General features: G+C 39.0%; 1 protein-coding gene across 2 annotated transcripts in view; it reads right to left on the bottom strand.

Annotated features, from left to right (window-relative positions):
• Positions 1-5,350: 5,350 nt before the first annotated feature.
• Positions 5,351-13,886, bottom strand: part of spock3 (SPARC (osteonectin), cwcv and kazal like domains proteoglycan 3) — a gene marked incomplete at its 5' end in the record, with an annotated part of 30,638 nt that continues 22,102 nt past the window's right edge. Inside the window, 5 exons of one of the 2 annotated variants that reach the window (XM_081362270.1) lie at positions 5,351-6,847; positions 8,491-8,628; positions 9,810-9,872; positions 10,489-10,710; positions 10,879-10,992. In XM_081362270.1, coding sequence (XP_081218396.1) covers positions 6,708-6,847; positions 8,491-8,628; positions 9,810-9,872; positions 10,489-10,710; positions 10,879-10,992 — 677 coding nt within the window. In that variant the 3' untranslated portion in view covers positions 5,351-6,707. The remainder of the gene's footprint in view (positions 6,848-8,490; positions 8,629-9,809; positions 9,873-10,488; positions 10,711-10,878; positions 10,993-13,886) is intronic. The other variant, XM_081362269.1, reaches the window with a different exon arrangement.

Raw genomic sequence — 13,886 nt, 5'->3', positions numbered from 1 at the left:
TCACGTCTCTTCGCAAAACTATGTACAGAGATGGGAGCAGCTCATGATCGGCTACTGTTCCATTCAGAGGTGCGGTGGCTCTCACGTGGAAGGGTTTTAGAACGAGTGTTTGAACTCAGACGTGAGCTTCAGGATTTTTTGAAAGAACATAAACCCGATCTAGAACTGTTTTTTTCTGACCAACAGTGGATGGCAAAACTAGCATACCTTGCAGACATTTTCAGTAGTCTCAATGGACTGAATCTGTCCATTCAGGGATGTTATTCCACAATACTGGAGGCAAGTGACAAAATAAATGCATTCAGGAGAAAAATTGACCTGTGGGTGCGAAAACTACAAAGAGGCATCACCGACATGTTTCCAAATCTATCTGAATTTTTGGATACAAACTGCATGGCAGTGGACTTCATGCTCAACACCATTACCAGTCACCTCACCTCACTGAATGAACATTTCAGTCGCTACTTCACAGACATTGACATGGAGAAATATGACTGGGTTCGAGATCCCTTTTCTTGTGATGTGATGGCCAGTGGCCTCAGTGGAAAGGCTGAAGATGAACTTTTGGAACTGTCCAGTGATCGTACTCTCAGGATGAGATTTAATCAGCAGGGCCCAGCAGAATTTTGGCCCACAGTTGAAAAGGAGTACAAGGAGGTTGCTCTTCAGGCCATGAGAATATTGCTGCCTTTCCCAACAACATACCTTTGTGAGACATCTTTCTCAGCCATGATGGCAATAAAGACAAAATACAGGGCACGGCTTAATGTGGAAGATGACTTGAGAGTTTGCCTGTCCCCAATAACACCCAGAATTGATAAGCTCTGCAAAGAAAGACAGTCTCACCCTTCCCACTGAGTTACTAGCTGTTACTAAATTGATGTGTCTGCATTGCATGATTTCTTTTATATTGTAAAACTTGTATAATTTAGTATGTCTTCTATATTGAAAAACTATTTCTTTAAGTAGAGCAGAATTTTTTTATGTTTCTGAAATATTAGAAATATTAATATTATCTGAAAATATTGCTGAAAAAACAGATTGCTGTTCAAATTGCAAACCAAACTTGAGCCACTGTCATTTACTACATTAAAATGTAAGAAGTTTAATGCACTTTTTTACAATCATATGTAAATTAATTTTTCAGTATCTTCTACTATGGACATCATAAATTACTGTTCAGTATTCAAAACTTTTGTTGCACTTTTCAGACAACATTATTGTTAACTGTCAAAACTATTTTTTATAACAATTTGTTATATTTTATGAAATGTAGAATTTAACAATTTTTGTATATTCAACATCAGAGACATAAGGCTACAAACAGAATTGTTGTTCCAGCATTGTACAAATTCATTTGTTTTTGGTACAATCTAAAATTTGTAAGTAAAATTGTCAGTTTGAGGATGTTTTCGTCATGAGTTTTCTTTTGGGGGGCCACAAAAGGTTTCACCCTACTCAAGGGGGCCTTCTCCTGAAAAAGTTTGAGAACCACTGCTCTAGGGCCAACATGTACTAGTCCAGACAGACAACACGGCCACAGTAGCATACATCAACCGCCAAGGTGGTCTACTACGCTCCCGCTGTATGTCGCAACTTGTTTGCCATCTCCTTATCTGGAGTCAGAAGCGTCTGAGATTGCTTCGTGCAGTTCACTTTCCGGGGGAACTGAACCGTGCAGCTGACGAGCTCCTACGGTTTCAGCCACTCCCGGGCGAATGGAGACTCCCACGACTCTTTCCATTGCAGCCTGTTTTACTCCCTGACCGAGGGCACGCTCAACATGGATGCACTGGCGCACAGCTGGCCGCGGGGCCTCCGCAAGTATGCATTTCCCCCAGTGAGCCTTCTCGCACAGACACTGTGCAAGATCAGGGAGGACGAGGAGCAGGTCATTTTGGTTGCGCCTAACTGGCCCACCCGGACCTGGTTCTCCAAACTAGTACTCCTCGCGACAGCACCTTCCTTGGCCAATTCCTCTGAGGAAGGACCTCCTTTCTCAGAGACGGGGCACCCTATGGCACCCTCGTCCCGATCTATGGAACCTACATGTGTGGCTCCTGGATGGGATGAGGCAGGTTTGAGTACCCTACCACCACAGGTGGTTGCTACCATCTCTTCCGCTAGGGCCTTGTCAACTCGACATGCCTATGAGTTGAAGTGGAACATCTTCGTCACCTGGTGCTATTCTCGCCGAGAAGACCCCAGAAAATGCCTGATCGGGTCTGTGCTCTCCTTCCTCCAAGAAGGGTTGGAACGAAGGCTGTCTCCTTCCACCATCAAGGTTTACGTGGCCGCTATCTCAGCCTACCACGACCTCCTGGAGTCGAAAACAATAGGTCAGCACGACCTGGTCATCAGGTTCCTGAGGGGAGCCAGGAGATTAAATCCTCCTTGCGCTCCCCTCGTACCCTCTTGGGACCTCGCAGTGGTCTTATCTGCCCTGCAGAGAGCTCCCTTTGAGCCTTTGCAATCAGTTGAGCTTAAGTTCCTGTCTATGAAGACAGCGCTCCTGGTTGCATTGGCCTCCATCAAGAGGGTAGGGGAATTCGGGCTGGCTAATTCTCACGTGATCCTGAGACCCCGGCCTGGATACGTGCCCAAGGTTCCCACCACTCCCTTTCGAGATCAGGTGGTGAACCTGCAAGCGCTGCCCTTGGAGGAGGCAGACTCAGCCTTGGCACTGCTCTGTCCAGTACGCGCCCTCTGTGCTTACGTAGACAAAACGCAGTGTTTCAGGACCTCAGACCAGCTCTTTGTCTGTCATGGTGGGAAGCTGAGGGGAAAAGGCTCTCTCCAAGCAAAGGTTGTCTCAATGGATAGTTGACGCCATTGCTTTGGCATACCAGCAGCAAGGTCGACCATGCCCCCTTACGGTTGGGGCACACTCCACTCGGAGTGTGGCCTCCTCTTGGGCTCTAGCGCATGGCGCCTCGCTAACAGACATCTGCAGAGCTGCAGGCTGGGCGACACCTAACACATTTGCGAGATTCTACAATCTCTGAGTGGAGCCAGTGTCCTCTCGTGTACTCGCTTCAAGTAGCTGGTAACTAGGATCTGCTCAGGTGTCTTCGCTTGCTCGCCATTCCACTCCTCGGACTGGATACGTGCGATATTCTCCTCAGGTGAGTTTTTCCAGGAAGCCCTGAGTTCCTCCAGCACTGTTGACGTCAACGCCAGAGTTATACCTGCGGCAGCTTTCGTGTTGGCTAGGTGCCTCCATGTGCGTAGTTCCCCCCTTGGGTGACCCCCACATGTGTATTTCCACTGTAAGCCTCTCTGAGCGTGTGTCTTTCCCTTGGCAAGCCACCTTGCCACCCCTGGGTTGAAAGATTCCACCCTGCAGGCTGGACAACCCAGTGTTCTCCAAATGCAGCCCGCTCGCGGGTCATATGTGTATTCTGTAAGTCCTCCCTTTGGGCAGGCATTGTGTTGCATATTTCCACTGAGATATGCTTCCCATTGTACCTTGGTATTCCTGTGTTAAGGAGGAGTCCTTTGTCCATGCTAGTCTGACGACAGGGAGCTTAGATTTGCGCAGGACACTGGAAGACAGCCGCTGTGGGGTGATTGAATTGGAACCCCCATTCGTCAGTCACTGACGTAACTCGGACTGGCTGAACAAAAGAGAACGTCTCGGTTATGTATGCAACCCTCGTTCCCTGAGGAGGGAACTGAGACGTTACGTCCCCCTGCCACAACCGCTGTACCGCTGGAACAGCCGGGAGTTCAGTCTCGGCTCCTCAGCATAACATAATGCGAGATTGCCGCGCTGCTTCCTTTATACCCACGCGGTGGGGTGGAGTTGCACTATGCAAATTCCGCAGACCCATAGCATTGTTTTGCCATTGGCTCGTTTTGTAAGAACTCGAAGGTGATAGGCTTCTAAGCGAAACCCCCATTCGTCAGTCACTTACGTAACGTCTCCATTCCCTCCTCAGGGAACGAGGGTTACATACGTAACCGAGACGTTATGTAAATTAAAACTCAATACTTTCTCCAACACTGTTATCAATACATTTTAAAGTGAAAAGCAGATTTTGATTGTGAAGGTAGATATTAACATAATATCACTATATATAAAATACACACAGACACCAATATTGCTTGCTGTAATACCTGAAACATTGTCAACATATATATATAAACAACAATAATGCCCAAATATGCTGTATCAAGCTATTGCAGAACAAATTAAAGACATTTAGATTGGATATTATGTAGTTTAGGGAATAGTTAACCTAAAAATTACATATCTGTCTACATGGTGCATTTATATTCTCTAACCTACTTAATATCCGATCTAAATGTCTTTATTTTGTTCTGCAATAGCTTGATACAGCTTATTTGGGCATTATTGTTGTCTGAATTTAGGTTGCTCCTCATCTAACTGAACAGTCTGAACTGCAATGAAAAATTAATTTAGATCACTGCCTTGTGTGTTTCCAGAGAAATTAAATAGGTGTTCATTCACTTAAAGGTTAAAAACTTTGCTATTCATTTTTAAAGAGGCTAAGGGTCAGTGCTGTATGTGTTTATGTGCATCTGGATGTTGTTTTGTATTTCAAGTGGTTGCAGGCTTGAAATGTTCCTCATTTGGCTGATTAGTATGTGTGTGACTTCAATCCAAAGCCAGCAGTAGTGTGATTTTCTATGACAGGAAGGGGAAAGTTGAATGAAAACACTTTCTGTTTATCCAGTTGGTTCCTAGTACAGAGCTGCTGACAGAGACACCCTAATACACACACGTTAAAACAAAAGCAATCTCACACATCCTTACATTACACACATATTATTATTACATTATACACACAAAAAGAGCTGCAACTGTTTCCAAGTTATTGGTTTGTTTTTGCATTATATTTTAATTGAATTTTAGATATGTATTATTTTAATTCAGTGAGAAATGATCCAACAGATCTACAGTGTAAATTTGATCCAGACACACACACACACACACACACACACACACACACACACACACACACACACACACACACACACACACACACACACACACACACACACACACACACACACACACACACACGTTGACAGGCACATGATTGTGTTTAAATGATTAAACAAGTGTTCAACCCCACAGATGCCCCAGTTTAAGCGTGTGTGTGTGTTAGGGGCTGTGTGTGTATAGATGAGAAATTGTGGCATATAAAATATTAAAATTGCATTTATACATAATGCAGCACTAACCAGACAGACACACCAGAATTCTCTCTCTCTCTCTCTCTCTCTCACACACACACACACACACACACACACACACACACACACACACACACACACACACACACACACACACTCACAGAATTACTGTACGAAAAACTGTTTTGGTCTGTGTAACTTTATTTGAGCAAATTATATGTATACTGTAAAAAACAAACAAACCAAAAAGTGTTATCTCTATGACAACAGCTGGACAATACTGATAAAGGTAGTTCATTTTACCTCTGTAAATGATTATCATAAACTCATTCAACCAAATAAGTTTTTATTTTCAGGAAACACCACAATGTCCATAGAAGGAAATTTATATTTTCATATGCACATTATGAAAACAAATCTGACAGAAAATGCAAAAGCACTGAGAGGGACGTGGAGAATAGGTGACAGCAGCAGCATCTATCATATGATTTGTTGTCTACAGTAACATATGCAAACTAACTAATCATATTCACTTTCTCCTATAGACAAAAACAACAGAGAACGTGACGCAAAAACCTCTCATTTTTTTATTCATATGGCAGTCAAGTTCTACATTCTAACACTAAATATCTCCTTCTCTCTTTTCCCCAGACCTCTTATCCACCCATTCCTCTGTTGCGTCAAAGGCACCAAATGCCCAAGGACTGCCAAACTATTCACAAGATAAGTGTGTGTGTGTGTGTGTGTGTGTGTGTGTGTGTGTGTGTGTGTGTGTGTGTGTGTGTGTGTGTGTGTGTGTGTGTGCGTGCGTGCGCGCGTATAAGCCTCTGTAAATAGCATGACTCTGTCCTCTCGTAACATCAACTGCAGTCACATCTATTTTATTGTGTCTGAAGTGTGGTCAATCCAGGTCGCGTCAAACAATTTGCTCTAGAATGTCGACCTTTAAATATCAAATGTTGATACGTTTTGATAATTCATCAGTAGTTTTAAGTATTCATTCTTCTAATGAAAAAAGTATGATAAATAAGTGTAGGCATGTGATTATGGCAAACCGTTATGAGACAAAATGTGTGAAAATCAACATTAAGCCCTCATGGCATGACTGTAAAATCACATCCTAGCAGGTGTAAAGAGTTATGGAGCGAGTTGCTCATGGAATCATGCCTTCAGGTGTGTGTACGCATGTATTTTGTATGTGTATTTGTGTGCATGTTTATAAGTGCAAACATTTAACCCTCATTAATTTATCATCAAACCTGCTTATGAATTCCTGAAATTCTAGGTCTGTCAATACACTTATTCGCTTTGGATGAATATAATAAATGTAACAAAAATTAAACGTGGTTATTGAGTATTATTAATTTTGTACAAATGTTATACAGCACAAGGGGTAGATGGACCCTTTAGTAATGTTAGTACTGCACTCTGCCGAGGTCACCTAGAAACGTGCTTTAAGACCAAATGAAAGTCTGTTTTTTATTTGGTTCCTTCTTTTTAAATGTTTTTATATAATAATAATAATAATAATAATAAAAAACTGATTATGACAGGTGCCCATATTCATCATCATATTCATCATCATCATCATCTCCCATTTCCTCTTCATCATTTACAACATCACCATCTTCATCGTCTGAGAGGAGTGAGTCGCCACTGCCAAAATCTCCGGAAGACTCCGCGGCTTAAAAAAAAAAACAGAAACTCTTTTGATCTCTTGGAACTTTAGCTCTTAAAATGAACACATTTCATTGCTGTTTTTGAAATAAAATTATTATTTTATTCAGCAAGGATGCATTTAATTGATCAAAAGTGACAATAAATATAATTTCAAATAAATGCTGTTCTTTTGACCTTTCTGTTCTTCTAAGAATCCTGAAGAAAAATGTATCACGGTTTCCACAGAAATCTTTTCAACATCGATAATAATAAGAAATGTTTCTTGAGCAGCAAATAAGCATATTATAATGATTTCTGAAGGATCATGTGACACTGAAGACTAGAGTGATGATGCTGAAAATCCAGCTTTGCCATCACAGGAAAAAATACATTATTTTAAATAGTATTATTACTGTTTTTAATGTATTTTTCATCAAATAAATGCAACCATGGTGAGCATCAGAGACTTCTTTCAAAACATTCAAAAATCTTACCAACCCCAAACTTTTAAACGGTAGTGTAGTAATAATGTCAAATGTTTTAATAATATTAATTTAACCAATCAAAATAATCTAAGAATATGCCATTTTCAGTTTCATGAGGTAATATGCAAAACCGCAAACAGCTACATTTGTAGTAATTCACAGTTAACTTTTTGTGTGTGTGTGTGTGTGTGTGTGTGTGTGTGTGTGTGTGCGGATAATTGATGTCGGATAATTTTTTTTTTCTTCAGCATCTCACGCCATGAACAACGCAAGGAATAACTGACGACGGGCCATTGAATTATTAGAAAAAATAATGCAACGGCCCGTAATGCGGTTACGACGCAAAGCGGAGTTTATAGTTTGCTAATTTAATAGTTCGCTAATTCCAAACCGTAATTTTAGATCTAGTAATGGAGGTTTGAGCCACTGATAGCAGACTAATGTAGTTATTAATGCAGTTATTAAAGAGAGAAAGGGGGGGAGAGATTGCAATAATGAGACAGAAAAGCATGTGTGTCAATATTAATTCATTCGTTTTAATTCATTCGTTTAATTATTTTTTTCTATTATTGACATTAGGCTAGCCAAATAAATTAAACACAAATCCCTTTTAACAAGTAGGCCAATCATTATTATTTATTTGTCATATTATCTGCAATAATATGAAATAATACGAATAACCCTATCAATTTATGTATAAATAACTGCACATTTCCATTGATTGTGAAGTTAGACATCAAAAATGGCAGATCAAGTGACGATCGTCAACCAGTCAGATTCAAGCATTCAACAGCCCCAAGTTAAAGTCTTGAAACCAAGGACTCGCGTTTCATCTAGTGTAATTGTTATTAATAGTCTGATTATTTTCACAAATATAGTTTGATCGTCAGAATACTTATATGCATTGTAAATTCCAGATTGGACGTTTTTTTTTTTTTTTTTTTATGATCTATTTTGTCAACTGATTGTTTTCTAATTGATTAGCTAATTAACTAGCCCCTCCAGTTGGAAGGACTAAAATGCGAAATGTAAAATGATTGGTTATCGTATCAGCCAAGAATTCTGTGCAGTTCATTGCATCCCTATATTTTACATATTAAACAGATTGCTTATTTGACTTTTTTTCTCATTACTAGATAATGAATCTAAAGATGTGAGGTTACGTATGATGAGCCCCTCTTACCACAGTCAGCAGGCCCGTGGGTATGAGACCCCGCCACCTCGTTTCCATAGCGGTCGACACACCAGCACTGACCACTGCTACCATGACACTGGTGAGGCCTATAGAAGCCATTCTCATCACAGGAGGGGATGTATGGACCTACACAAACAACACACACACATTAGCATCAATCCTAATGTCAGGAAACATTACATCACCGGCAAGATTATACACAGCCACAGTGTGTGTCTCACGGCCACACTCACACAGATAGGCAGATGATATATTCAATGTCAGAGAACATAACTGTCACCTCCCTCCGAGAGCTTGCTCTCTCTCTTAGTCTCTCGCTCACATTCACGTCTTTTCAACTTCACAGCTTCTTGCTACAGAATCACCACAGTTTTTTTTTTTGTCTTTCTCTCTTTTTTTTGTCTTTTTATAATTCAGTGCCAGAAGCCATAGAGCCGTCACTGTGCGTTCCACTCAGGGGAGAAACAGCAGTTAAAAATATCCTTTTTTTCATGTCCAATTTCCCCTCATCTCATTCCCCTGCTCAAATTAAACACGCGACCTTCAGAGAGAGGGAAAGAAACTCTGAGTGATTTCTAGCTTTAATAGAATTAATGTTGGCTTGCCTCTTGCTGTTTGGCACCCTGGTTTTACTGTAACTGTGTTCAGGTTGTGATGACATTGAGATGATTGTTAAATGCTAGTGCTTTATATATGAACATGGTGTAAAATGCTGAGGAAAAAAGTTTAAAAGATTTGAAACTATGGAACACAAGTCTGTGATTCTAGAATAGATTTTAGTGTGTAATATTAATGCACTTTGTGTTTCAATAAGGTATGTCAGACAGTCTGTCTATTAAGGTTTAAATGACAATGATGCAATTTTTTATTAAGTATCATGTAATCCATCATGGAATCATTTAGCCACTATTCAGTTTGAATCGGTTCAAAACGTATGATGAAAAATTACTTTTAAAAAGTATTCTGTAGACAATTGTAACTAAATTTATTAGGTCAGTAGTTTATTTCTTTCCATTGTATCATAAAAAAAAGACAAAAAAGAATTTGCAACATAAGATTGATGCATTAATCTAGCTAATATAGATTATAAAATTACCCATGATATTCTTACTCCAACTTCCATTTATTCAGCCAATTGAAAATGGTTATCAGTCAAGGCTTGTAATCTCAAAATGGCTAAATACATGAAGCCAAAATACTGGTCTGTCACTAAACATGATTCTGCATTACAAACATGAACCCCTTTTTTCTGTGTTTGCGAAATTACATATATAAATGAAACACACGAGATGAGAGATGAGACTCACCCAGTAATTTCTTCCCAGCTTGTTGTGTGTGGATGACGGTGATCTCTGATTGGCAGGGAGTTTCTGAAACGCATTGATTTCAGATCAGAAGTGAGAAAAAAAACACTACCATTGTGCTTAATACACTTTACAGTAAAGTTGTATATGGTGGTATTAGTATTTGTAACTATTTAATGTAAATTTAAAAAACAATTAACCATTAAAACATTTAGCTAATGGATTATACATAAATATAAGCAACAGTATATTTATATTTAAGATAAATTAAAATAGTTACATTTCATAAAAGATAGTGTTATTTCAGAACAGATAATCTAATTTCAACATGTACAACCTTAACATAACATTACCTATATGCTCTGGAATACTTAATTCTCATTGGTAAATTATGACTGGTGAAATATTTTTGTATAGTGACCTCTAAACTATATTTGAGAATTGTCCATGGAAACATACGGGTTCTACTTTCATGTCTTTTTGCGTCAAGGTCCTGATCTCCCTTTCAGGGTTTATTATGCCTTACGTAACTGTTCTGTAACTTTCTATCAGGCAGTGTGCTTGTGCAAGTTCTTAATGGTACAGTATGTGAATAGTCTTTTGGTTTTGGCTGAGAGAAAGTACTCTTATCTAGAAATTGAAAGCATGTGGGAAAAGTTTGTTTACAGTAAGTTTACTGTACCTTGATATCTCTGAAAGCAAGAACACCACTCCTGGCTGGAAACGAGCCCGTCTCTGTCTGGGTCACATGACCTGAGGAAGGCTTTAGTGCACACATCACTCTTCTCTGAGCTCAAGCTGGACATTTCTGATTGGTCAAGCTGAAGGTCAAAGTTTGTGTCCAGTCTGGAGAACATCCAGCCCAGAGAGTCCTTACAGAGGGGCACCTTACTCATGTCCACCTCTAAACAGACAGATAGAGAGGTTGTAGAAAGGTGTTTTATAGTCATTTTTTCATTGTCACTGTTATTACTGTAGGTTAGCAGTCATATTAGAAGTTTTGATTGTGTGTGTGTGTGTGTGTGTGTGTGTGTGTGTGTGTGTGTGTGTGTGTGTCTGTCTGTGTACTCACTCCTCTCTGGCTTCTGGAACTTATATTTCTTGCTGGGATTGCCACTCTCATGAAGAACTGTGATCCACTCTCGTAATCTGCTAACCACTTCAGTCATCTCTGCATTACCACACTCTACAAAACAAATAAATACAGAACATTCATTAATGAAACAGCTTCAGTTGAGCACAACAGTAGTATTTAAATATTTGTATTCAAAGTTTTTTGAGGTTAAACGATGATGTGCTTTTGTACCAGTCAAACTTCAGTGTGATTTTATTTTTAAATGACTAATTTCAGTTGCCTAATTTCCTGTGAAATCAATCAATCCATCAATCAATCAATCAATCAATCATTTATTTATAGAGCATGTTTGAGACACAACCGAAGTTGACCAAAGTGCTTTACAAGGAATAAAAGAAAAACAAAAATAAAACCAATATACATACATAAATACCAGACAAGCCAAAAAGCACTCAATAGAATTAAAGAGAAATCCAGGAAGACAAACTATAGTGTTAAAAGCCAAGGTGACTAAATAAGTCTTAAGATGAGATTTAAAAGCACAGATAGATGGAGCATGCCTAATAGAAGGAGGAAGGCTGTTCCACAGTTTCGGCCCAGCAGCGGCAACCACGTTTTTTAAGTTTTACTTTAGGAACTGTGAGAAGGCCAAGGTCACAGGATCTCAGGTTTCTAGATGGAGCGTACGGAATCAAAAGATCCATTAAGTATTGAGGTGCCAAATTATTCAGGGTTTTTTAGACAAATAATAAAATCCTACACTTTACTGGAAGCCAGTGCAGAGACATTAAAATAGGTGTTATGTGTTCATACTTTTGCTTCCTTTTAAGTAGTCTAGCGGCTGCGTTTTGAACCAACTGCAGACGAGAGATGGAAGCCTGAGAAGTGCCATTATACAGAGAATTACAGTAATCAAGCCTAGATGTAACAAATGCATGAATAGCTGTTTCCAAATTACTCCTTGATAAAATGGGCTTCACTTTACTAAGAAGGCGAAGTTGGTAAAAGCATGACTTGACAACAGCTGAAATCTGTTTGTCAAACTTTAAACTGGAGTCAAATAGGAAGCCCAGATTCCTGGCACACTTTTGAGTTAAATGGGGTGAGAAAGCCAAGATCAAAATCAAAAACACCTTGGGGCCGAAAATAATAAACTCAGATTTGTTTTCATTTAAGTTTAAAAAATTGCTAACAAAGCAACTGGTTGTTGAAGCCACATATGTTAATTTTACTCCTCCCTAACTGGCAATTTCCTGTGAAAGACTACACTAACAATAATCGTGAAGAAAACTCCACCAATCAGAGTACTTGCTGTTAGACCAGGTGAAATTGACCTCCCAAAACGCTTTCGAGACGGATTTAAATTTGATCACTCAAATCACTTCAGGAGGTGATTTGAGATGCATTCCACATGAAAACTGGACAAGTGTAAATGCATCTGGTTATTGAAGCCACATATGTTAATTTTACTCCTCCCTAACTGGTAAAAAAATAAAATAAACATGTGAGTGCGTTACACCGTGACCAGACGTGTGCGGGGCGATGCGATAAAACAAAAGCAAATAGAATCCAATATAATCAGCTTTCTACATCCGCTGTCTACACTGGATGCGGCGCAATGCGACACGACAAATCACTGACAGCAAATTAATGCCCCATTTTATTTCAGAAGTACTGCTACGTTTGTTCACCCAAAAATGAAAATTCTGTCATCATTTACTCCGTCACTCCAAACCCGTAAAATTTTCGATCATTTTCGGAACACAAATTAAGATATTTTTAATGAAATCTGAAAGATTTCTGTCCCTCCATTAAAATAGTCCACACAACTACCACTTTGGCGCTTCGAAAAGTTCATAAAAAGATAGTAAAAATCCATATGAATTGGGCAGCTTAGTCAGCTTTTATTGGGCAGCTTTGATTCAAGGCTTAGAACTCTTCACTGATGACATGGGATGTTTGTAATGTCTGATAAATTGGCAAATGGCCTGCCATTGTGATGAAATAGGAATCACAATCAACCAGTCAAGTTTGGAAGCATATTTATGGAGTTTACCCAGCACAATCACTACAATTTTTGAACATGAAAATGTATAAATACATTTGTATTCAAACAGAACATTTCTTTTTGTAGAAATGTGCTACGTGTAAACTGAAAATTACCAGTTGCTTGTCATGCAAGATCAATATAGGAGAATGTGTGGTGGTGGTAAGACATAATAGAGTATGTAAAAATGAACAACTGAATTTTCAGTTTACATGCAACACATTCCTACAATAATAATGTGCTGTGTAAATAAAAACAGTTATTTTCTTTTTTGTGTACTACAGTATTGACTTTTCCCAGTAAAATGTTACCTACTGTTGGAATATATATCTAAAAAGCTCAGTGTGATACATAAAAGAATTCAGTCTTGTATAGTATAGAAAGGCATTGGCCAATTTAATGCCACAATAACTAGGTTTTGAAGCATGAATTTAAATGTTTTGTGTGAGTTACTACATTTTGCAGACATGCAATAGAATGTTCTAGATGTTCCAGCATACAGTTGTGACAATTACACAAGTCTGATGAGAAACTGTAAAGTATACACGTTTAGATTTACATATCACAGGTAAACTTGATTAGTGTTTGTTTTTTTAAGAATAGATTTCAAATTCATTGCTGGTTATTAAAGCTCATAAATGATCTGGAAAAGGTTTCCAACAGCTCTCTCATCTTTGTGCCCTTAAGGAAGGTACTTAAGTCCAGTTAACCCTCAAGGTGAGGAGAACAATCCCTGCTATTACTGTCCTGTATCCAGTACATACTGTCTAGTGACACTGCAGGCTATAATATATTGGATAACATCAGCAATATTGTGCCTGCTAGTGAGATTTGTACTTATCCAATTTATAAATAATTTCCAATTTACTTGATTGTATTTTCTGCATCCAATGTATTTTGCTATGATGTGTTTATTAGATTTAATAGTCTGTGTATATTGTTTGGGGATGGTTTGGGG

The sequence above is a fragment of the Scardinius erythrophthalmus genome (assembly GCF_964197995.2).
Source record: "Scardinius erythrophthalmus genome assembly, chromosome: 3".
Classification (NCBI taxonomy): Eukaryota; Metazoa; Chordata; class Actinopteri; order Cypriniformes; family Leuciscidae; genus Scardinius; species Scardinius erythrophthalmus.
This window is presented reverse-complemented; position numbering and strand designations above follow the sequence as displayed.